Raw genomic sequence first — 26,873 nt, 5'->3', positions numbered from 1 at the left:
AAGACAACTGTGGAAGAAATTAGTATGTAAAAAAATGCAGCCTGACCAGGCGGTGGCGCAGTGGATAGAGTGTCAGACTGGGATGCGGAGGACCCAGTTTCGAGACCCCGAGGTCGCCAGCTTGAGCGCAGGCTCATCTGGTTTGAGCAAAGCTCACCAGCTTGGACCCAAGGTCGCTGGCTCGAGTAAGGGGTTATTCGGTCTGCTGAAGGCCTGTGGTCAAGGCACATATGAGAAAGCAATCAATGAACAACTAAGGTGTCGCAAGGAGAAACTGATGATTGATGCTTCTCATCTCTCTCTGTTCCTGTCTGTCTGTCCCTATCTATCCCTCTCTCTGACTCTCTCTCTGTCCCTGTAAAAAAAAAAAAAAGCGAAATATAGTAGATAAATTTGTTATTATACTATGTTGCAATTCTGATTTTGGAAAGGCAATATAGAGCATGGTCCTTAGGATTGGGAACTCTGGACCAGATGCCTGGGGCCTGACTAACTGCCCTGCCCTGACTGTGCAATTCTGGGTGAGTTACTAGTTTATAATCTGCAATATGCAGATAACAAAAGAACCTGCCTTACTAGGATCGGGGTGACGAATAATGAGTTTATAGATGAAAAATGCAGGATCAGTTCGGCACACACAATAAGTACTATGCACAGTAAGCCATGAGCTAAGATGGCTATTCTTTACTCCAAAGCTCTCAATGATTTCCAAAAAGATGCTTTTAAAAATGCTCATTCTTTAAGTAAGCTGTAAGAATATGTGTTTCTTTTTTAATGACAATGATTCTCAAATGGCAGCAGAAAGGCCCACTTCAGAAAACACCAACCTTTTTAGGGGGGAGGACTGGAAGTTTAAAAATACCATTCTAGGCCCTGGCCTGTTGGCTCAGTGGTAGAGCATCGGCCTGGCATGCGGGAGTCCCGGGTTCACTTCCTGGCCAGGGAACACAGGAGAAGCACCCGTCTGTTTCTCCATCCCTGCCCCTCTCCTTCCTCTCTGTCTCTCTCTTCCCCTCCCGCAGCCAAGGCTCCATGGGAGCAATGTTGGCCTGGTCACTGAGGATGGCTCTGTGGCCTCTGCCTCAGGTGCTAGAATGGCTCTGGATGCAACAGAGCGATGCCCCAGATGGGCAGAGCATCGCCCCCTAGTGGGCATGCCGGGTGGATCCCAGTCGGGCGCATGCGAGAGTCTTTCTGACTGCCTCCCCGTTTCCAACTTCAGAAAAATACAAAAAAAAAAAAAAAAATACCATTCTAACCAAGGCAGGGGAAGTACAACATAACCCTAAAATATCAATTTGCACCAGAAAGTAAGAAATTGTTCAAGGAAATTTATAACTATTATCATACAGATGTCATAGTTGATAAACTATACAAAGAGTGCTATAATCAGGTATTTCTGGCTCTTTTATTTGGATATATTATGCAATTGTAATCAGCTTCCTAATTCTTCAAGATTAGAAAAGAAATTGTGTCTTTAGGTTTATTTTCTTTAAGATTTCATGACAGTATTTTTTGTTTTTTGTACTGTAATGGAAGTTCTGCAAATCAAGATGCCCAGGGTCTAAGCAAATAGGCTTGGGAGTCATCAGGTTGACCTGGGTCCAAATCCTTGGTTTACTTTCACTAGCTATGTAACCTCAGTGAATTAATTATCATATATTTCCTGAATCTTAGTTTCCTTGTCTGTACACCAGGATGCGATTACCCAATGCAGCAGATAACAATCTCATTTTGGCTTGTCAATAACCTTCTTTTGACCGTCTCAGTGAATGCTCTATCACTTCAATTATTTGAGTGTATGTTGCATGTTTATCAGTAGCTGAATGATATGATCTGTGTAGCATTCTAATTTGAACAATTAGAACAGTGCCTTGAACACAGAATGAATGTTCAATAAATATTTTTTGGATGAATGAATAAATAGATGAGTGAATTAGTGAGTGAACAGCCACGCCTCTATTCCATATGATTTCTTGCAGGCTTTTAAACAGGGAGCCCTGACCCTCCGGACACACTGTGGGCAAGTGCCCCAAGCTGGCTCTTAAAGTGTCCTTCTCCTGGACTCAGGCTCAGAGGCTAGCATGGGATGCAAATAAAGTCACACAGGGTCCTTCCCCAGAGGTGAACATGAATTCTGAGAGCTCTTTGTCTCTGAGGCCTTAGATTATAAGGCCCTTGTGAGCCAGTAGCTGTCAGCGGTCACTTTTTCCATCACATAGAGAGAGTTTAAAGGAGCATAAAACTAAGAGAGGAAAGAAGAGATGAAGGAAGGAAAACATGGGCCAAATCCTTGGATTCAATCATACCTGAAAGTAGAATTTTTACTTAAGTTTACATAAGTTTGGTGGTTTCTGTCACTTTAATCTCAAAGAGCCCTAAAACACCTATGTTATAAATTTGTTGCACACAGTCCAAAACAGTGTGTATATATAGCACGTAGCGTGGTTCCTAGCATGTGATAGGTGTTAAGTCAACAGTGGTGATTATTTAGCCCTCACTAACTGTGTGTTTCTGGGAAATTCTTTAACCTCTCTGGATTTTATTTCTTTCACCTGAAAATCAATACCTGGATTAGGTGTTGTCTAAGGTTGTTACCTCTACAATTTCATGTAATTACTTATGTTTTCTCTATGTGATTAAAAACGCACCACAATTTTGAAGACTTTTATTGTGATCAATTAAATCAGCTATTTTACTTAACACTGATCGACGTTCTACCTTCATAAGTTTATCCATGAGACAGAACTAAGAACATGGAGAATGATTATGTTCCAGGGTAGAGACCATAACATCTTTTCACAATGAAGAAGAGGTCATTCTAACCCCTTGATAAGAATTAAAAATAGGAAAGTTTTGCCTATCGGTGGATTCTCACCTGGGCAAGGCCTAACATTGCACACAATAATTTCCACAGCGCTCCCTTCACATGGCCGCCCGCCATGTTGGGCTGATGGATTATTGCACGTTCTGGTCCTGGTTCGGTTGCCACGTCCACAGCTCCTTGTACATTCTTCCCAAGGGCTCCATTCTGACCAGCTACCATCCACTGAACAAAGGTGAAACATTGTACCATCAGATACATTTTGACCGAAAGTACTAATACTGGGACAACCCCTAGTTAGGGAACAGAAAGGAACACGTGCTCATCTGTTGAATCAAGAGGTGTACCTGGACACAGCTTGTGCAGACAGTTTCGCATTTCTGAATCTGACCCTTGACAAGGCTTCCCTCCATTGGCTGGAAATGGGTTGTTGCACAGACGGCTTCTCTTTTGGATGCCTCTTCCACATGTGACACTGCACAGTCTCCAGGCAGACCACGGGGAAAACCCGCCATGAACTGCAAATCAAACATTCTACTTGGTCTCCGCTTTAGTAAACAACAAATTGCAAGTTGGATTCCATTTAAAATATGCACTGGGTCTACTGCTAAATCTGGAACGGCTAAGAAGGTGCTTAGGGATGCTCTCCTTTATGGCAAATTAAAATCTAAATGTGAGAGTCTGGGGGTGTCAAGAAGGAAAGGCAGACAGAAGGGGAGCGGTAGAAGAGGGTGGGGGGGTGAATAGTGTTGGAAGGGGACTTGACTTGGGGTGGTGAACACACAATACAATATACAGTTAATGTATTAAAAATTGTAAACCTGAAACCTGTATCATTTTATTAACCAATGTCATCCCAATAAATTCAATAAGAATTTTTTAAAAAATCTAAGTATGTGAGAAGAACTTCAAACAATGAACTAGAGTTTCTGCCCAGCTCCAACCCCGGCTCACTTAGACATGGCTACTGAAAGAGTGAGCGGCCAGAAGTTTATGTACTGTTTACCTTTTGAATATAAATAATTTTTTTCTTTTATGGGGCTACAGCAGACCGAGTAACCCCTTGCTCAAGCCAACGACCTTGGGTCCAAGCTGGTGAGCTTTTTTTTTTTAATTTTTTAAAATTAATTTATTATTTTTTACAGAGACAGAGAGTGAGTCAGAGAGAGGGATAGACAGGGACAGACAGACAGGAACGGAGAGAGATGAGAAGCATCAATCATTAGTTTTTCATTGCGCGTTGCAACACCTTAGTTGTTCATTGACTGCTTTCTCATATGTGCCTTGACCGCGGGCCTTCAGCAGACTGAGTAACCCCTTGCTGGAGCCAGCGACCTTGGGCTCAAGCTGGTGGAACTTTGCTCAAACCAGATGAGCCCGCACTCAAGCTGGCGATTTCGGGGTCTCGAACCTGGGTCCTCTGCATCCCAGTTCGACGCTCTATCCACTGTGCCACCACCTGGTCAGGCTTGAATATAAATAATTTTTTTAAAAGCAAAATATATGAATTGATTTCTGACAATATATTTGATTATTTTTCAATTAAAAAATTCAGTTTGGAAAACTTAAAACATAATAAATAAAATTTAAAAAATTCAGTTTGGGAATTTAAATGATTAACTTGTGATTTTTCAGCTCTAATCTGTATTTAGTCCCTTCAGTCTGTAAATTGGGATGAGATTTCTGTCTTAGGTCCATAATCTAGAAGTATTTTAAGGGTAAAGGAGACTTGGATTAAGATGCTTAATAATTTTTATGACTTGAGTTGCCCCAGGTGCTGTTTACGATGACTATCTGTCTGATCACACTTACCCTGTACTGTGACCGGCACTCTGACAAGGACAGAACCCATCAAATTTCGAGCAACACATTCATATTCAGATGTATCCTCTTTCTGAGCAGCAGAGATATATAATGAGTTGTTGGACAACACAGTAACTCGGTTGTCCCACGGGATAGCGTGCCCTTGACGAGACCATGTAATGGCTGGATGAGGCTCTCCAGTTGCCTGACAATTCAGTATGACTTTGCCACCAGCATTAATAATAGTTGCTATTGGCTCAAGAGTGATGATGGGAGGACCTATGGAAAAACATAATGTTTCTTAGGTTTTGTGGCGTGATATTAACGTTTTACTCAACATTATATACAACTACTTTAAAATCAGGTTAATTTGTTTAGAAAACACTGTAGCTTCTCAACTACTATAGTTGCAATTGCCATTGACAGATTTTTCATAGCTCCATTTTGTTTAGTAAATGTCAACAATTTTAAATCCCTAAGCAGATTAGCCTAGAGCAGTGGTCGGCAAACCGTGGCTCGTGAGCTACATGCGGCTCTTTGGCCCCTTGAGTGTGGCTCTTCCACAAAATACCACTTGTGGGCGCTACCTCGTTAAGGAATGTACCTACCTATATAGTTTAAGTTTAAAAAATTTGGCTCTCCAAAGAAATTTCAATTGTTGTACTGTTGATATTTGGCTCTGTTGACTAATGAGTTTGCCGACCACTGGCCTAGAGCATGGGATCTGCAGTCACGTTTTCTGAATTCAAGTTCTGCTTTTACTCCTTACTACCTCTCTAAGCCTTTATGTCTTTAAAAAGGGTGCCTAATTCAGAGGATTCTTGTTAGCCTCTACTGAGATTATAAAAGCACAGCTCTTTGATGGGGTAAACACAAAATATTATTAGTACTATTGTTATCATTGCTGTTTTTTACATGGTGAACATTCACTTATTTCCCTTATATAATTTTTGTGGCAGAGTCATTATTAACTTATTCTTTCATTACTGGTCATCACTTATTTACTCAATAAGCATACACGGAAAGCTTACAATTTTCCAGGCATTGTGCTAGATGCTGAGGGTATAAAATGAACAGAGACAACTTCTAGTCTGAAGGAGCTCTAAGACCACTGATAAGGTGAACAAGTAACTAATTATTTAGTTGTGTTATAATATAACTATAGACTTGAGTAACAGGATAGGTAGAACATAATTTACTACAGAGTAATCAATGTGTGGAGATTTGGGAATGTAAACAATAGTAACTTGATAAATCATAAAAACATGTCACTGGAAAGGGAAAGGAAAAGGAAGACATTCAAGAATTATGAAGAAAGTAGGAGTGATAAGACTTTGTCATTGAATGGTATGAAGAGAAGGGAGGAATTAATGGACAGTATAATGTCTGTGGGGCAATTTGATAGAACATGAGAGGAAGAGTAGATTTGTTGGGAGGGAGTAAGGAAAGATGATTTGCATGCATTTAGAGTTGTTGACCTTGTGGTATCTATGGGATGTTGCTGAAGAAATGTCTAGATGGGAAGTGAATATTCATTTCTGGAGTTCAGAATAAAGATACGGGTTCAGACTACAGATTTATGAGTCTTCATGATTGGAAGGAATGCTTCAGAAGTGAATCTAAAATGAGAGAAAGAGGACCAAAGACAGAAACCATTACAACATTATTATTTAAGAAATGGACAGAAGGCAAACCTATAAATGGTATTAAGAGCAGATCATTGTGGTAGGAAGAAACTCAGAGAAAATGGTATCCTGGCAATAAAAGGAAGGAGTTTCAAGAAGGAGGGAAGGGTTAATAGTTCTACAGTGGATGATAGCTGCTCAAGTGAAGTCCTTGGAGAGAATGTAGAAGTTGCATACAGCTGTTGACAGAATATTTATTTTTATACAAGTCTACAGTGTTAAAGAAAGAATATGAAAGACTTCATGGGAGATAAGAAGCTTGGCTGCACTTTCAAAAAGGGTAAGATTATATATAAGAAAAGGGAGCCTACTTGGAAAGAAGAAAATAGCAGGGCAATGGATTTAGTTTTAAAAGGATGATTCATCCTATTGCATACAAGGTCTCAAATATTTGGTTAATATCTTCAAAGAGAATCAGAAGAGGATTTAAAATTCAATAGGTGAGAAAAGGGGAACTTGTATATTCTTGAAGGAACATGATGGGATGAAAGCAGTGTGTTAGTGGGACTGAATTAAAAGGTAGGATGATTTGCTCAATGAGAGGGAAAAACTATCAGATAATTCAGAGTGGTGAATGCATATTGAAGGTGGAGAAGTATATCTGGAATAATAGAACATAAAACAAAAAAAGAGAAGTAAAATGTGTTTTATTGTGATATTAATATGATAGTATTTTATGTAAAGGTGTTACCAACACGTCCTTATACATGAGGTTTGATTCTCAGCGAGAATCCTTAACGCATTATTCATATAAATGCCCACAGCATTTGACACAATCGCCTTCTTACTCTATATTGACATTAACCTCATTCTAGGAAAACTCAGTGCCGGAGCTTTTATTTCTCTCCCAGAGTTCAGATTACATTATATATTCAATAAACTTGCTGAATAAAGTAAATACTTCAGATTAATTACTCAGCACTAAATGACAACATAATAACTAAATGAGCTCATCTGCTCATGTTATTATGGTTAAAGTGTCAAATAGAACTCAGCATTTTCATTTACATACCATATTTGAACATTTCCAATTGCACATAAAACTGTGAGTTAATTCAACAATAAAATTCCTTATGTGCATCTTCCAAGGTCGACTTAATTCCACCAGTCACGTGAAGATAAGTTAAACATGATTATTTTATATAAATAAAGGCATTATTTTTGGTTCTTTAATCTTAATTTTAAACAAATTATATTCTTGGCTACCTTTATATGCCTCGTTTATTTAAATAAGTTTATTGCCAGTCTATGTAAATAAGCTATTCTAATGCAGCCTGACTTAACCCAGGTCAGTGGAACACTCTTCCAGAAGGAATTAATCATGTGATGTCCTACCTACATTCACCCAAACAAAGAAGGTAGAAGTTTTCATGGGAATGACATTTATTTGCAAAGTGTGGCATTTTTTAAAAAAATTTATTTATTAAATTTAATGCAGTGACATTGATAAATCAGGGTACATATGTTGAGAGGCAAAGCGTGGCATTTTTATATTCTCCTTGTGTTGAGTTACAACTCACATCAGCATATTAACATTTTTGGAAAGATCTGCAGTAAAACAATACATCTAAGCAGGACACATAGCACATGTTCTTTATGTATTAAATAAATGAATGAACATTGTTTAATCTTTTTTTCCTCAGACTTATTTGAGTATCACAGGTTTACCATTTGATAAATATGTACTTGTAAGATATGGAAACCTAAGTGTCTGTAGATGAATAAATGAATAAAGAAAATGTGTTGTATATATATGTAATATGCACGTACACACAACACATACACACACACACATACACACACACCCACACACACACACACACTGGAATTATCCCTAAGAAAAAAGAAAGTCCTGCCATTTGAGACAACACGGACGGACCTGGAGGGCACTATGTTAATGAAATAAATCAGACACAGACAAATAGTACACGAGATCACTTCTATGTGAAATCTTAGAGGAAAAAAAAGTCGAACTCGTAGAAACAAAGGGTTGATTAGTGGTTGCCAGGAGCTGGAGGGTGGGAGAAGTGGGTCTTCCTACCCACTGACCATTTTTGATGGTCAGAGGATACGAACTTCAATTATAAGATGAATAAGTTCTGAAGAGCTAATGTATAGCATGGTGACCATAGTTACTAATATGTATAGTACACTTGTAAGTGTATATATCATTAGTGTTCTCACCAAAAAAATAAAACCAAAACAAACTGTAACTGTGTAAGGTGACTGATGTGTTCATTAACCTCATTGTGGTAACCATGTCATAACACATACATGTATCAAATCATCACATTGTACACTTTGTTTACAATTTCATTTGTCAATTGTACGTCAATTAATCTGGAGGAAAACCACTATCTTAATGGTGTAGAAGTTGCATACAGCTCTTGACAGAATATTTATTTTCATACTAGTCTACAGTGTCAAAGGAAGAATATGAAAGACTTCATAAATAAATAAAAATATCTGTTAAATGTTAAAGTCATAACATTTTTCTCAAATGTTAAAAAGTCTTCCAGAAAAATGGTTTGGCAAATAGCTGTTAGTCAACACCAGTCAACAGCATCTCTCAATAGTGAATGAAAGAAATGTAAATTCATCCTGTTAAATACTGAACCTATTCACAAAATAAGTTGGCTGGCTTAAGTTCTGAACCAATGATGTTGTCCTCGGGTCAGCCCCTGAGGTGTCCCTGGAGACCTGTCCCATGGGCCACCGTAGTCCTTCTTGTTTTCTTTTTTTTTTTTTTTTTTTTTTACAGAGACAGAGAGAGTCAGAGAGAGGGATAGATAGGGACAGACAGACAGGAACGAAGAGAGATGAGAAGCATCAATCATCAGTTTTTTGTTGCGACACCTTAGTTGTTCATTGATTGCTGTCTCATATGTGTCTTGACCACAGACCTTCAGCAGACTGAGTAACCCCTTGCTGGAGCCAGCGACCTTGGGTCCACGCTGGTGAGCTTTGCTCAAACCAGATGAGCCTGCGCTCAAACTGGTGACCTCGGGGTCTCGAACCTGGGTCCTTCCATATCCCAGTCTGACACTATTCACTGCGCCACTGCCTGGCCAGGCCCTTCCTGTTTTCTTAATCATGAAAGCTCTGCTGTCCAGGGGCTTCACAGTGAATACGATCACTCTGTCCAGATCACATAGTTATTTCATGGAAGCAGCAACTTACCTGGAGCACTTTTGAGATCGTTTACATTAGTCTTTACTCTTAATATGTATTTTTAAAAAGGTATAAAATGGCATCTTTGTAAAAGCACCCTACACAAACTGTGGTGAACTATAAGAAGAGTATTCCATTGACTATAGTGCAAACAAACAAACAAAAAGCTCTGCCGTGAAGCAACTGCAATTGTGAACCACATGTGTTCGATAAAACAAAGAAAAATGTCTGTGCCACGCTGTGCAAATCTATGCTCCATAATAATCCTCTGTCAGAAGCGGAACACTAAAGTAACACTGTGAAAGCTACCATTAATATACTTGCTAAATGGTCAGGGCACACAGGAGAAGCACCCATCTGCTTCTTCACCCTTCCTCCTCTCCTTTCTCTCTCTGTCTCTCTCTTCCCCTCCTGCAGCCAAGGCTCCATTGGAGCAAAGTTGGTCTGGGCGCTGAGGATGGCTCCCTGGCTTCAGCCTCAGGAGCTGGAATGGTTCTGGCCACAACGCAGCAAAGCCCCAGAGGGGCTGAGCATCACCCCCTAGTGGGCATGCTGGGTGGATCCGGGTTGGGCACATGCGGGAGTCTGTCTGACTGCCTTCCCGTTTCTCACTTCAGAAAAATACAAAAAATAAATAAATAAAAATAAATACACACACACACTTGCTAGAAAGTGAAGATAATGAATGTTCTTTATCAGGCAACATTGCTTCAATCAGGTGTTTAATGAGAATTGAATTAAGCAGCTTACTCTGCAGAGTGAGGCTCATGCTGCGCTCCACCACCCCTGCCTCGTTGGCAGCGACGCACGTGTAGTCGCCGGCGTCCTCATTCTACGGAAGAAGCAGTGTTTATAAAACTGGGTGCTTACAGAGCAGGGCAGAGAACTTCGTTCACCGGGATGCAGGTTTTATGAAATTTCTTTTTTGAGAAGGCATTTTAATGGAAATAGAAAAGAGAACCTATATATATTCAACCTCATAAATAGGCTAAAGAAGAAAAAGAGAAATTCCCACCCTAATTTTTTTCAAAACAACCTACTATTGCTCTGTGGGATAAGTACTGGAAAACCAAAGCAAAAACAACATTTTTAAATAAACATCTTTCCAAAATTTCTTTACTAAAGGAAAATGCTGATATTATTTTTATAGTAATTTTAAAAAGCATTAAAAAAGAACAAATTAATAAATTTGAGTCCTTTCTAATGGGGATTAGTTAATAAAAGAAAGTAAGTTTAGCTTTCATTGGCAGAGTTTGAAAGGCTAATTTATTGGTAATTATAAAACAGAATATAATTCCCAAATTTATATGTATGTGGTATAAAATATCTTTATTATATGCGGCTTAAGTGTCTGTTTGTCACTGATAGCTTATTGGTTGCTTGCGTAACTGTACTAGCCAATGGGGTGAAGTTGCCACGGCATTCAAATAGTCCCGCCTTCTGGCATGCCACCTCACAAATTGAGGTTAAAGATTGGAGCAATTATTATGCTGTTAAGAAATCTTAACACCAGAAGGGGTCTTTGCAATGGTACAAGACTAGAGGTTCTCCAATTGAAAAATAATGTCATAATAGCTAAGTCTTTGACTGGCTCCTCTAAAGGTGAAATACATGTCATTCCATGAATTGATTTGGCTCCATCTCAAACAGGGTTGCCGTTTCAATTGAGATGGAGACAATTTTCTGTAAAACTTGCCTTTGCTATGACCAATGATGGAAAGATCTACACAAGAAATAGATATTTAGCAATCTGATACTGTATGGTAAAAAAATTTGGATTAATATTAATGTTGGCATTAGAAAAAGTACCAACAACTACAGAAGTAGTAATATTTGTTTAGAGAAGAGGAGAAAGAGGGATAATGAAGAAACCTGAGACTCATTAGGGTATAAGGTTGAGATATTATCTCAAAATTTAAGGGACCATCAACATCAAACGTTAAAATCAAATCAAGGAGAATAAAAGACTGAGTGGCCCAGGGCATCAGGTTATTAGATAGTACATTTTAACTGTTATTTCAATTGATTCAACAATGGGTTAACACAGTACCCATATGTAGTCTAGTTGAGAGATTTTTAGATAAACTATTTTGCTCACGTGACCCTCAAATTATTTAGAATAACTTAATACTCGTTTTCCAAATTACTGCAGCTTTTGGAAAGCCTAATATATGTGTAGTTATTGGCTTAGTGATGCAAACTACCCTACAATTTATTTGCAATTGTGTTTATAATTCAATTTCCTGTTGTAAAATAGATTTGAGGACATTTTTCTGCTGATGCTAAGTAACAGGTCAATGATCTGAAACAAAGCAGCAAAATTATTTTATTGCTCATACTTCTCTGCAAGGGCCCAAAATAACTGATTTGAACCATTGCCTCTGTGTTTTGTAAGAAATCATTGATTCAGATTTTATGTTATAAATAAGAATGCAAGAGAAACTGTTCCCACCCATGGCACCTATAAAAAGGCAGTAACTGTGGCAGTTGAAGTATATATCGACAATTCCAGTGACACTTACCACTGTGCCATAAATGGCCAGGGAGCCGTTGCCGAGCTGACGGATTCTGTGGTTAATTTCAATGTCTACTCCCTTTCTGCTCCACTGAATAGTTGGGGCAGGATCTCCTTTCACCTCACAGTTCAGGATTGCATTTCCGCCAAGTGGTTCAATCCAGTTGGAAGGGTAATCACCTTTGAAGACTGGAGGTTCTGGGGAAAAACACAGGACAAGTATAAGTAAAAGGAAGCGCTGATAATCTCTTTGTGGTTCTGAGCTGTTTACATAAATTAGTGAAGAAGGGGATAGCCACTTTCAAACCCCATGAATTTTCCAAAATCAGCTGCTCATGCTAATCAACTAGATAATCTCATCAGTTTCAATGATCTAAGCAAATGCCAAATACTTTGTGCCGAATGTTTTACCTACTTTGAGTCGAACGTTCATAATATTCTATTTCTTTTGTATTTGCGTTACCTGTGAATTAGGACTAAATGGATTAGTAAACTGAAGTTATAGTGTATTGCTACAGAATAAGGACGTAAAACACAAACCATTTATTAAATAAATTATGAGTCAAAAATAGAGCACAGTTACCTACCTTTCACATAAACAAATCCAATCGCCTTCACAAAACCAATGCTGTTCTCTGCAGTGCACACGTAAGTGCCCGAATCCTCTTTTGAAACCCTTTCAATAACAAGTTCACTGTGTCCGTTGACACTGTCAAAGTGGGCTGAGAGAAACAAGTTAGGAAACAACACAAATGCCTCTCAGTAACCTCAGAAAAGAATCACAGCAGCTCAGTGTTTTGCAGGTTAGATTTATGTGTTGGTCAGCAATTGAACCAGAGATTTCATCGTGACCTTGGAGAAGAGAGCCTTTTCCACAGATCCCTTCCTCTGAGCTATTTGCTATGTCTATAGATGCTTGTTTGAAGAATAAAAAACAGCAGAAGGAACAGGAAAAGAGAATAAAAACAAACATTTTAAAAAATTATTTTAGGTTGAAAGTATACCTCTCACCTCAAAGTGTTGCTTAATCTAGCTCAGAGTCTCAGGGTTTCAAAAATCTTTCACTAGAAATACATTTTTCATTTAATTTATCTCACTCCCATTTTTCCTCCCCAAAATTTTATATCAAAAACATGAAAACCTTTTCAGTTATAATTCAACTCATTTCACAGGTCAGAAGGGATGTTATAAAAACGTACGCTAGTTAAGTAAGGACAACATGGCTAAATTTGTAATAATTTAAACTTCTCCATAAATGTTGCTGATATAAATACTTTCAAAGGTAGCTGTAATATTTAGAATACACTATAAGGTTAATCTTAAAACAGCTGATTCTGAATGATTCTGACCAGACCAGCCAGTATCTAATTATGTTAGATACATTTACATTGCCTGCTTTCCCCATTCAAACCATCTTCTAAAATTTCAGAAAACAGTAAGCAAAAAATTAAGCTTTAAAATTTAAACAGCTAAATCAGTACTACACCTTCAGAAAACAGGACTTAGATGTTCTTGCACTTTCTTTGCTCTAGTGACATATCTTATTTTTATTATATAGTTAATGAAGTTTAGTTATTAACATAAATATTTGTAACAGAGAAATCTCAAGCTCACTACTTTTCTAGCAAGATATTTATTAAATGCTAATAGCGTAGGATTTCAGAATTCAATTTTGGACAGGTTCTCATTACTGTAATGTCTTTATGCTGGTGACACAGTCTAACGAAGAAGGTGATACATGTCCTTCCAGCTCGAGGGTTCAAGACACTATCTCAACATTAGTGCACATATAGACTAGAAATTTCTACATAACCTATCTACACTATATTGGAGGTTAATGAGTACAATGAGAAGCAGAGTTGTCTATAAAATTAGGTGAATCTTCAGGACTCTTAACAGTAGCCACCATATTTTTTTTATCAATGGAGACCCAGCGGGGATAAATTCAGGTGCCAATTTATACAACACAGTTTTCTCTTGGGGGGACATTATGTTTAGGTTAAAAAAAAAATCTACTTATATCCTGCAGTATATGTAGCCCTGTGACTAGCTTATCCTTTCAAAAAAAATGACAAGACCATAATATACTAGGTAGAAGTTAAAATCCTAGTAAAGGTATACATTTTATGGAATGTAGAGCAATCTATTCTTCGTGTAACCTTCCATAAATTCCCACAGCTGAAGGAAATAAAGATTGGGTGTATTTATTCTCTTCTGAAGAATTAAGTTACCAACCTGGGATGATATTGTTATTGAAGGTCCATGTTAACTTGGGCAATGGAATACCAGTGGCTTTACAGCTTAATCGTAGCTGTTCTCCTTTATTTAATGACACATCTCCCGGAAGTTCAGTAAAAGTGGGGAGAACATGTACAGTCAGGCTGACAGCATGTGTGTCTTCACCTGCAGCATTGTGTGCAACGCAGGTATAGGTTCCAGAATCCTCTGGCTTAAAGAAAGAAAAACCACAGTGCTTAAAAGTACATATTCTCACATCATATTGCATAAAATACACAAACTTGCATAGCTTGGTCCCCGAAGGAGAACTCTTATGTAAAGACAGTTTAAGTTTCCATCTTGTAGTCTGACTCATCTGTCTAGCTTTTGGCAATAACATAATTTAACATGTATAAGAGTTCAAACAACAGCCCACACCTTACAGAACCCTAGCATTTTACAGTCATAGAGCTCAGAAAACTTTAGATTCTAAAGTTTATGAAACAGCTCGTGTACTTCTGCTCTGCACTGTGCAACACTGAGCAAGAAAGTCTAAGTAATTCTCAAGATGAGTTGCACCTTGACTGTATAGTTGGCTGTCTGGATAATGTGGCACCAGAGACCACCACATTTTCAAAGGAAATGTTAAGAGTAGGGCAATATTACCTGAAGTTCTGAAATATCACTGACTAAAAATAACGGCCAGTTTTTGGCACTCGTCTTCTTAGATGTGTTGGTGGCATGGGAAACAATTATGACTCCCTCCTCTTTGAAGCCATGTCTTCACTTGATTTCCTGGACAGCCCACTTCCCTGGTTCCTTTCCTATCTCACTGGTTGCTCCTTTTCTAGCTCCTTTGTGCTGGCTTCCTCACAACGTTACATCTTAATGTTGGCATGTGAGAGGTCCTAGTCTTTGGTTCTCCTTTCTTCTGTATCTACACTCAATTCCTGGATGAACTCATCGATCCCATAGCTTTAAATACCATCTATATGCTGATGAGCACCTATATTTCCAGCTCAGATCTTTCATGTAAACTCCAACTATACTGAACTTCTCACTTTTACTCTCTGCTTGGATGCTTAAAAGACATCTTAAACTTATGTTCAAAACTGAACTCCCAATTTCTTCTTCTCCCTTCTTGTTCTGACTACAGACTCCATCTCAGAGGACGGCCGCTTTGTCGTTCCTTTGTTCTCAAAACATTTGAATCATCCTTTACTCTTTTCTTTTTCACACACTACTTGCAAGCTAGATAGGAAATCCACCTTCAAAGGATACGCAGGACCCAACCACTTTTCACCCCTTCTCTGCTAACACTCTGCTTTGAGTCCTCTCATAGCTCATCTGCTTCCAAACCATCTTCCCAGCAGGTGTTCCTGCTGTTATCTTTGCCTCCCTACTGTCTATTCTTATCCCAACAGCCAATGTAATCTTCTAAAAATAAAAATATAAGGCAGATAACATTGCTCCTCTGCTCAAAACCTACAATGGCTTCTAATTTTACTCAGTAAAAGGTAAAATTGTTATAATGACCTATAAAACACTACATGATCTGGCCTCCTTTTTTTTTTCTGACTTCTGTCTCTTTTAATTGTTTTTTCTTCTTTTTATTTATTTTTTTGTTAAGTGAGAGGCGGGGAGGCAGGGAGGCAGAGAGACAGACTCCAGCATGTGCCCTGATGACTGGGATCCACCTGGTAAGCCCATACAGGGCGATGCTCTGCCCATCTGGGGTCTCTGCTCCATTGCTCAGCAGCTGAGCTATTTCAGCACCTAAGGTGAGGCCATGAAGTCATCCTCAGTGCCCAGGGCCAACTTGCTCAAATAATTCGAACCATGGCTGAGGGAGGGGAAGAGAGAAAAAGAGAGAGATAGAGGGAATCCAGAGAGGGAGGGGTGGAAAAGCAGATGTCACTTCTCCTGTGTGTCCTGACTGGGAATAGAACCTGGGACTTCCATTCACTGGGCTGATGCTCCACCATTGAGCCAACTGGACAGGACCATTCTGTTTCTTCTTTGCTTTACCCATTTTCTCTGCCTGGGCTGAGATACATTCTAAATTTAGTTGACTGCATAATAATTTTTTTAAAAAAGGGGCAAAAAGGAATAATCATATTCATAGCAAAGGTCACCCAACATCACACAATTCAGCTGTTACTAAAATTTCCCAGGTAATGACAACTTAAGTTTAAAATGAAGAATTCTGTAGAAGTGAAGCATTTAAAAATTTGGATTGGGGGTGGCAAAATGGGTAAAGGTAGTAAACAAAAACATTAAATAAAATCTGGATTGTACATATTATTCTTTAATAGACTTCTACTTATCATTTATGCCTTTTATCTAGTATTTGTAAGTTGCTTTATTGTTGGTATTTTTCAACATATCCGACTCTTGTCCCATTAAAAGTTTCACTAATTTTTTCTCATTTAATTCCTTCTGATCTATAAAAATTATTGAAGGCTAAATTCAACATTCCAAATTCATACTAGAGATATTTACAAGTTTAAAGAAACACCTTATTTTATTAATTCTGAAATTCACATTTTTAACTTTTAATATCTCTGAAATTGGATTATAACTTAAAAACTGATCATCTGCTCTAGTTTACTTGTCTATATTTTTTCTTTCTTGGTGGTACATAAAATAATGGCTCATCTTACCACTGAAAGATACTCAGATTTGAAGAAATACAATTTTTGCTGGTACATGTGACTGAGTTAGGGCCCACTGCCATAGCCTTTCACTGGGGCTATTTACGTGGTAGTCTCAGTAGTCTAATGACCAACATTATATTATAAAGTGAATAGGGTCAACTTTATCATTTTAATCTGTTCAAATCAAGCCCACCAAAATTTAGTAATGAAATTTAGGCATTTTAAAGGGTAAGGAGGAGGAATAAGATATGTATAAGATATGCACAAAAGCTCTGAAATTGATTCACATTTTTTTTTTTTTGTATTTTTCTGAAGCTGGAAACGGGGAGGCAGGCAGACAGACTCCCACATGCGCCCGACCGGGATCCACCCGGCATGCCCACCAGGGGACGATGCTCTGCCCATCCAGGGCATCGCTCTGTTGCGACCAGAGCCACTCTAGCACCTGGGGCAGAGGCCAAGGAGCCATCCCCAAGCGCCCGGGCCATCTTTTGCTCCAATGGAGTCTCGGCTGCGGGAGGGGAAGAGAGAGACAGAGAGGAAGGAGAAGGGGAAGGGTGGAGAAGCAGATGGGCACCTCTCCTGTGTGCCCCGGCCGGGAATCGAACCCGGGACTTCCGCACACCAGGCCAATGCTCTACCACTGAGTCAACCAGCCAGGGCCTGATTCACATTTTAATCATGTTTAATATTAGGTGCCAAATGTGATACTCTCAGAACACATAATATTTTTATTTAAGTCATGTGGTTTGCAGAGACAGATATTCCTTTTTAAGTGACTACCACTAAAATACTGAGATGCTTCTTTTAGCTGCTATTCTGTACACTGGTGAGGTGCCACCTAAAATTATTAAAAAACCTCAGCGTGCATAAACCCCTAAGACTTTAGTTTCCTCATCAATGCTTAGACGGGGTTATTGAAAAGCCTGGAAAGAACCAAAACACTACTTTTATGTACTTGCTTAATAATACATCAGACATTCTTACATCTCGTTTCTTTTAATCAACCCCATACATGGGTATAAGTATGGAATATAACAAAAGCACTTAGAATGTTTTCTGAGAAAACAGATTTCATAAAAATAAAGTAATGATTTAAGAAGGAGGCCATTTATGAGTTTCTATTATCTGTTTAATACTAGACTCAGACCTGGAACATAAATATGTATAAAATTAATTTTGTGACCTGAATTGGTGAATATTTTTCTTTCATTATTAAAAAAATATATCTCCAAGTTAAGTTATTAAAAGTAAGAAGATAAATGAACAATCTGGCTTAATGTATCTATTTATGTCTATTACACTTACCACAACGTTTTCCAGAATGAGTTCTCCGTAGGGTTCAATAGTGTATCTTCCTAACAAGTTAGCTATAAGAACATTGTCTTTTTTCCAGGTAATTGCTGGCGTGGGGATTCCATCAGCCACACAGGGAAGAACAGCTTGTGAATTCTCACTGACCGTGTAGTATACTTCTGTACTGCGGATTCTGGGTGGCACTACGAAGAGTTTAAAATAGATGGTCATTCAGGATGTTGAGTCAATAATAACTTTATTCACACTGAAAATTAACACACAAAAACTCTTCAAGGTAATTTTTGCTATAAATACTAGGAAAAAAATCTATTAAGAGATTGATTTGTTTGCTACTTATAAAAGCAATCAATATTTTTTTGCCTGATAAAGCAGTTGCACAGTGGATAGAGCACTGGCCTGGCATGCTGAGGATTCAGGTTCAAAATCCTGAGGTTACTGGCTTAAGTGTGGGCTCATACAGCTTGAGTGCATGGTCACTGTCTTGAGCCCAAAGGCTGCTGGCTTGAAACCCAAGGTCGCTTGCTTAAGGCAAGGTTGCTGGTTTAAGCAAGGGGCCACACACTCTGCTAAAGCCCCCCTCCCCACCCCCCGTCAAGGCACATATGAGAAAGCAATCAATGAACAACTAAGGTGCCGCAACGAAGAACTGATGTTTCTCATTTCTGTCCCTTCCTGTCTGTCTTTGTCTGTCCCTCTCTCTCTCTCATCTCTCTCTCACACAAAAAAAGCAGTCAATATTTTTGATGCTAGTAAGTACTGTAATGGATTTTAATTAACTGAGTATATATACAATCAGCTTCTGAGCAAATGACATAGAACAGGGTTGGAAATCTTTACAATTATTTGGCTTCCTGACATTTCTTGCTTGAGTTTTATTTCCTTTGCAATGAAGTAAAACACACACAAGAACAACAAAAAACAAAAATGCTTCTACAGTTGTATAAGTGCTGGATTTGTATCAGAGACATATTGTGAGAACAAACTAATAAAAGTCACAAGTTTAAACACTATAAAACAAAACATGACCCCATAGTGAATACCATAAAGTGCTAAAGAAAAAAATTTATTGCAGTATTTCACATGTGTACAACAAATGCAAGTAAAACCAGGTCAAGATATTTAATTCAGTTTTATACTGTCACAGGAAATTTTTATAGTGATTTCATTATTCTGTGCATTGTTATACCAAATATTTCTTGTGCTTCAAACTCTTTTGAACTAGAATTTAGGCAATAAAGATAAATAGAATGTTTTGGTGTACTAAAAAATACCTTAGTGGACACAGAGCTAAAATTTTCTAAAATTTTAAGACTATTGGGTTCAAAGAGTAAAAATATCCCTCTTCTAAAACAATGAACTTTGGAATTCTTCAAATGGATCAGTGAGAAATAGATCAATCTTGATACATTTCAAAAAGTGATAAAACAACAATTTCAGCAAAAATAAATTTATTGTGTAAACTCCAATTTCTCAGCCTTTTTATAATTATTTGAGTAAATAAACAAACATATGATTGAGTGTATGTCTAAACCTTACAGATAATGTGAAAAACATAAAAATCTTTTTTGCTTAATGGTGCATCCTAATATTCAATTCATTTTTATTAAACTATGCCATATTTTCATTTTTCTTTATGCTGGCTTCCTTGGAGTTATTATTTTTTTAGTTAGCTATTATAGAATATACACATTAGTACATTTACTTTAATTCATTCCTTTTCAAAATGAAAAATTTAAGCTTTCATATTTTGAGTTTAGCTTTGGCCACATTCCATACATTTGATATGTAGTGTCCTTTTTATTATTTTCTAAATAACTTGAAAATAAAAACATACTCTTTGACCTACTTGTTAGGTAGAATGATATTTTTTAATTTGCCTGGGGCTGGATTTTGGCATTAAAAGTTCATTACACATATCTAGCTTTACTTCATCACAGGCAGGAATTGTGGCATGTATTTTTATTGATTAATTCATTGATTTGAGAGAGAAGGAGAGAGAGAAACATTAATTTGTTATTCCACTGTTTATGCATTCACTGGTTGATTCTGGTATTTACCCTGACTGGGGATCGAACTCACAACCTTGGCATATCAAGATGATGCTCTGACCAACCGAGTTACCTGGGCAGGGCTATTCTTGGATCTTAATGATTTCTTTGTTGTTTAGTATCTGGTCAATTTTGATAAATCTTACAAATACTTGAAAAGGAGTATTATTTATTTATTAGTCCCTTACTTATGAAGGGACTAATGTGTATTGATTAGTTCAAATATATTAACTGAAAGCAGGTATAAAATCAGGAAAGAAATTTAGAAAATTCATAACTGGTGATATTTTATTTTGGCTAAATTATTCATTTATCAATTACAAATGATTTCACTTGAACTTTTACTATAATTATAAAATTGTAAGAAATTCAAATACAGCTGAAAAAATAAAAAATAGCTTTCAGAAATTGTTGAAAAAAAGCAGAAACTCATTAAAACAAGGGTACTAGTACTATTCTTAATGCTAATATTATTAATACTAACAATAGAATTGAAAATAGTAGTTAGAAACAGTTTGCTTTGCTTATTATTTTCTTTAGTCTTTCAATATACATCAACAATTAAAACATTTGAATGCTGATCTTTGGGTATTTTGTTAGTTGTCTAAATATAAAGTAAAAGAGGTAATTTTTTTCTGTAATAAAATATACATGTAAATATTTTTCTACTTTAAAAAAAGGAATGAGATAGATCTCTAATGCCCTTTAGGGTCACACTGTATTTATAACGCAGGTCATACGGCGATTAGTTTTGAGCCAAGATGATTTTCAACTTGAGAAGTAAAGCAGAAGAGGCACAAACACAAACGGACTTCTCATACATTAAAGTCTAGGTCCCAATAATCACAACTATGCAGGGATTATTGGCAACACATTAATATCCTGGCTATATTAGTAAAATCTCTTTCTCACTTATATGCATTCACAAATAAAGAATGCTTACAGAAAACAGATTTGAAGGGCAAGTGTACCTAAAACACACACACACACACACACGCACACACGCACATGCACACAAATACACCCTATTTTGAATCATTGGTTTTGCATGGTTTTGATTTCCATCAGATGCTTTCACAGAGGTCTTTCTTCTTTGCCATGGTAATGCCGCAGACTGAAGGACTTTACGTGAAACCACCTACCGTGGACGGTGAGCTTGGTGCTCGAGCTGCTGGATCCTGCCGCGTTAGCCGCCATGCACGTGTACTGGCCAGCGTCATCGGGCTGAGCAAACGCTATCTGCAGAGCCCCGGAGCTGAGGACGCGCTGGCGCACGGATTCCATAATTGCATGGCCATCTTTTTGCCACGTTATGGCAGGTGGTGGGAGGCCGTCTGCCTCACACGGCAGTGTGATGGGCTTATCCACTGCAGTGACATGTTCCTTTGCATGGGGGCTGATGGCTGGAGGAACTAAAAGATAACAAAGTTCAAATTTCATCTTCACAGCACGCGTGTACCATTTACATACTATAGTATTGGCCTAGCAAAGTGAAGTCACACGGATAAGAAACAAAACCATGACTTGGGCATATCATTGTCAAAGGGTCACTACCATTTGTTTTTATTGAACTGATTTCAGAAAAGTATTCCTTATATAGTTAACAAACATAAAGAATAATCAACTTTAAATAAGGGTACAAACATGGGTGTCCAGAAAAGTTAGGCTTTTCTTTAACATGCATATATTGTGTGATTTGCTTCAGCTACTTAAACTTTCATAACAGACCCCTTCAAAGTTTGGAAATTATTAAACTGCTCTCTACTCATACATTTTCTACAGTGCTTAGCATAGTGTCATATACAGTGGCCAAATTTAAGGAAGTATTATTTGAATAAATGAATGAGTGGATCTGGCAAAGAATTACATAGATATAACTCTTTCTACTTCAGAAAACTGTGGAAGAACTTCTGATAGTAAGGATTTTTCTTCCTACTATTTACAGTAGGTTGATTACCACTTAGGTGTTAGACTGAATATTCTATTGAGACTTAAAGACATATTAAAGTATGAGAGAACAACCAACCACAAGTACATAAGAAAGGCAGGAGAGGATGACCCACTCCTCCTTCAAGTCCAGAGACAGTGACAAGTTGCAGAGACAACCATGATGGTAAAACTATCACTTTAAGTGTGTGTATGCAAAAAAAAAATACTCTGAAATTCAAAAATGCTTGAGAAACAAGGCCAATGATATTCATTGTTACTACGTGTTAACTAAGAAACAAAATCAGAAACAAGAGATCTCTGAGAACTCCACTCTTCCTAGGAACACCCTGTGCATGGCAAGATCCAGGGACCTAGCACTATCTGCTACATCTCCAGAGGCTGTGGAGAAATGGTCAACTATGTAGAGATAAAATCTTAGGGCACACTAATAGTGATGAGTAAAATAAAATCACCAAGTTGTGCAAAAATGTTAGAATTATTTATACCAACCAACCAACCAAAACTTTTTGGTTGAATTTATGCTTGCAATTACATGTATCTGACAGGAAAGATTGTATTCAGAATTTTTCACATCCCTAGAACATGCAATTATCCCTAGCTGCTGTTGGTATGTTGAAATGCTAGTTGTTTAATGTGTTTCTTTGTCCCATAATTGCTCATATTAATAATTTTTATCAGTTGGTGAAAACAAACAACTCCCCCTCAAATGTAGAGTGGTTCTTTTCCACGATCTCTGTTGCCAAAACCGATGAATATTTCTTAGACCTTATCTTACTTGACCTCTCACTTGTATTCAACAAAGCTATTCATTCACTTTTAAAAAATATTTTAAAAATTGATTATAGGGAGAGAGGAAGGGGGAGAGAGGGAGAGAGAGAGAGAAAAAGAGAGAGATTGATTTGTTCTTCCACTTACTTATGCATTCACTAGTTGATTATTGTATGTGCCATGTGGGGATCAAACCCACAATTTGGTGTATCGCAGAGGTAGTCAACCTGGTCCCTACAGACCACTAGTGGGCGTTCCAGCTTTTATGGTGGACGGTAGCGGAGCAACCAAATGGCTTGGCGATTACATACTAATCGACTAACTGTTGACCAGTCAAGATCAGGACAGCAGTCAGACTCTGTTACAGGGCATTTGTATTGGGACCGCACCCGACCTCTTTCGCGACCACCTGGCCTGCATCTGGGAGCAGCCCGGTACCTGACCCCAGGTCCACACCCACCACCCGATCCGGCGGACAGTTTATGACCACTATTTTCGCCCAAAAACTAGCAGTTTGTCGTTTTATTACCTCGTAGACAAAGAACTCCATGGTTCGATGCTTCTTTCTATGACACAAACTGCCAAACAATGAAGACACCAATTAACTCATATTTTCATCTCGATTCCCAGATTTTAGGGTAATAGGGTGACATTCTAGGAACCCCCTCTTGGACTGCCAAAACTAGCTGATGTCTTGCTATTTCACCCCATCACAAAGAAGTGATGCCATTGGTCAACACCCGCTGCATAAAATTTTATAAAACGCACAACCACAGATACTCACTAACTTAGTCTCCTCTCAACGAACTCTCGCTCAACCACGATACTTGTAACGTCGCGACCACGCAACAGACTCCAAGAGCATAAGTTTTGTTCACGTTACATAAGTGAAGCTAAATCATTATGTAATCGAAACTAAAGTCAGTACATAGTTAGATTTCTGAGAGTAAGGACGTGCTTACAACTTCAAACAAAATACTGTGAAATATCGTGAGCCCATGCCTCAAAAAATCAAAACAAAACAAAACAAAAAAACCACATGCAGCTATTTGCTAGAGTATCTGAAGTTGGGTTTCATAGAATCTGTTGCAAATAAACAACATCCAATGTGTTTATTGTGCCATAAAACATTATCCAATGAGGCAATGAAGCCAAGTCAATTGTGAGAACATCCTTCTACAAAGCATCCAAATGACAAGAACAAGCCCATTGAATATTTTCAGCAAATATATAAAAAATTTTAAAATTGTTCAACTATCATTGCATCATTTAAGAAACAACATACAATGAATGAAGATGGATTAATTGCCACTTATCGCATTTCACAAATAATTGCAAAAAGTGGTAAAAGTTATAATATTGGAGAAACTGTAATAATACCCTCTATAAAAGAATTTATCTCAACAGTAATGAACAAGGATATACCTCAAATTTTAAAAATGTTGCCCCTAAGCAATAGTACAGTACAGAAATGAATTGATGAAATGGCAGTTAATGTTGAAAACGAACTTTTAAGTATTCTCCAAAACTCTTCATTTTCCATGCAATTAGATGAATCTACCATTGCAGATAATGATGCTTTATTGATGGCATATGTACGCTATTTTGATCAAAACAATATATTATGAGAAGAAATGCTATTCGCAATAAATCTCATCACAGATACAAAATGATTATCTATATTTAATACTGTGAGAACATACTTTACAAAAAATATTTCTTTGAATAATATTGTTGCATGCGCTACTGATGAAGCACCATCAATGGTATGTCGCTATTGTGGATTTGTTGCTTATTTGAAGCAGGAAGTGCCAAATGTTTTATGTATTCATTGTGTGGTGCACAGACAACATCTTGTAGGAAAACATCTAAGTACAAGACTCCCTTCATCATTAACTATAATAAACAAGATTAAATTCAATGCAAAGAAAGATACAATGTTTTGGCAGCTTTGCCAGGACAATAATGAAGATTTTATTATGTTACTTTTGCACACAGAAGTTCGGTGGCTGTCAAAGGATACATCTTTGGCTAGATTTGTAGCATTATATGATAGTGTCATACAATTTTTTGAAAGTAATGAGACTAATCTGTGTCAACAGTTAAAAAACAGCAAAGAATGATGCCTTTTACTTGGCAGATATATATATATATATATTTTATATATATATATATAAAATATATATATATAAAAATATATATATATATTTTTACAGAGACAGAGAGAGAGAGAGAGAGAGAGGGATAGATAGGGACAGACAGGAATGGAGAGAGATGAGAAGCAGCAATCATCAGTTTTTTGTTGCAACACCTTAGTTGTTCATTGATTACTTTCTCATATGTGCCTTGACCGTGGGGCTACAGCAGACCGAGTAAACCCTTGCTCGAGCCAGCGACCTTGGGTCCAAGCTGGTGAGCTTTGCTCAAACCAGATGAGCCCGCACTCAAGCTAGCAACCTCGGGGTCTTGAACCTGGGTCCTCAGCATCTCAGTCCGACGCTCTATCCACTGTGCAACTGCCTGGTCAGGCTTACTTGGCAGATAATTTCAAGAGATTTAATGATGTCAATTTGCAGCTTCAAGGAGCTGATAAAACTCTTATAGGTTGCCAAAGTATTGTGCTACTATTTATTGACAAACTTGAACTACTTCGTCATAATCTACTGAAGAGAGAATTTCATCAGTTTCTTCAATTATCATCTATAAAAGATAATGTAACTCCAGAGGTTATTGACAGATTCAGTAGCCACCTCAACGAACTTAAATTGGACATGGAAAAACGATTTGAAGATATTTTGATATTGAAGGTATATGACTGGATGAAAAATCCTTTTACTGCATATATTGAAGAGACTGATACAACTTGCCAAGAAGAACTGTTAGAAATTAGACATGATGAAGAAAGTAAACATAAATTTGACAGTGGTGGATATGAAAACCTATGGCAAAATAAAAAAAATGCCGGTCTTATATCCAAATATGTGGAAAACGGTATTCAGTTTATTGACACCTTTCCCTACCTCATATCTTGTGGAATCAGGATTTAGTGCTGTTAATCATATTAAGACGAAAGAAAGAAACCGCCTGAATATTTCTGAAAGGGGAGACCTTCGTTTGTTCCTCACAAAAACTGAACTGGATATTCAATATTTAGTTTCCCAGCATTAGCCTCAGGGATCCCACTAATAATTCAATTAACTAATGTAATTTCTATGTATGCAAAGTATAAATAAAAAGATAGATTTAACTATAGTAAGTTGTTTTATAAAAATTTATCCTGCCAAACTTAGCAAAAATTCGACGTAAAGCACTTGGTAAGTAATTATTATTATATGTTTTAACTTGTCTAACTCTGCTTTATAAATTTTATAAAGTAAAGTTATTTCCCTACTTTATAAATCACCATGACTGTGGAACCAGTGGGCGGTTAGAAAACTTTACTACTAACAGAGATCCAGAAGTGGGCGGTAGGTATAAAAAGGTTGACTCCCCTGCTGTAACGGGATGACGCTCTACCAAATGGGTCACTCACTTCTTGAAACACTCTCTTCTTCTCCGACTTCTCTGCCTTCTCCTTTATAGTTTTTCCAGCATCCTCTCCTTTCTTGGACCCCTAAACAATGCAATGTCCTGAGGCTTTCTCCTTAGCTCTTTTCTATTCAAATACTCATCCAGTATTGTGAATGAATACTGATTATTTCCTAACTTCTATCTCAGACTATGCTTCTCCCATGAGCCCTGAGTTCATAAATATTCAACTCTCTATTAGACATCGCCACTAGAATTTCTAATGGTTTCCCACACTTAATGCGATTAAACAGTAATCGTGGTTTCCTTCCTCCGAAACCAGCTCCTCCTCTTGTGGTCCCTGCGGCGTCACTCATTCACAGGCTCAAGCCCAAAGCCCAGGAAACAACA

General features: G+C 37.6%; 1 protein-coding gene across 1 annotated transcript in view; it reads right to left on the bottom strand.

Annotated features, from left to right (window-relative positions):
* The window catches only part of HMCN1 (hemicentin 1), a 412,067-nt gene that overhangs the window by 39,292 nt on the left and 345,902 nt on the right, over nt 1–26,873 (bottom strand). Inside the window, exons 81-89 of the mRNA XM_066361732.1 lie at nt 21,380–21,649; nt 18,181–18,371; nt 14,234–14,447; nt 12,586–12,720; nt 12,006–12,196; nt 10,234–10,315; nt 4,637–4,906; nt 3,172–3,342; nt 2,879–3,049 (exon numbers count right to left, since the gene is read on the bottom strand). Coding sequence (XP_066217829.1) covers nt 2,879–3,049; nt 3,172–3,342; nt 4,637–4,906; nt 10,234–10,315; nt 12,006–12,196; nt 12,586–12,720; nt 14,234–14,447; nt 18,181–18,371; nt 21,380–21,649 — 1,695 coding nt within the window. The remainder of the gene's footprint in view (nt 1–2,878; nt 3,050–3,171; nt 3,343–4,636; nt 4,907–10,233; nt 10,316–12,005; nt 12,197–12,585; nt 12,721–14,233; nt 14,448–18,180; nt 18,372–21,379; nt 21,650–26,873) is intronic.

The sequence above is a fragment of the Saccopteryx leptura genome, chromosome 2 (assembly GCF_036850995.1).
Source record: "Saccopteryx leptura isolate mSacLep1 chromosome 2, mSacLep1_pri_phased_curated, whole genome shotgun sequence".
Classification (NCBI taxonomy): Eukaryota; Metazoa; Chordata; class Mammalia; order Chiroptera; family Emballonuridae; genus Saccopteryx; species Saccopteryx leptura.
Note: the sequence above shows the minus strand (reverse complement) of the source record. Positions and strands in the feature narration are given on the sequence as shown.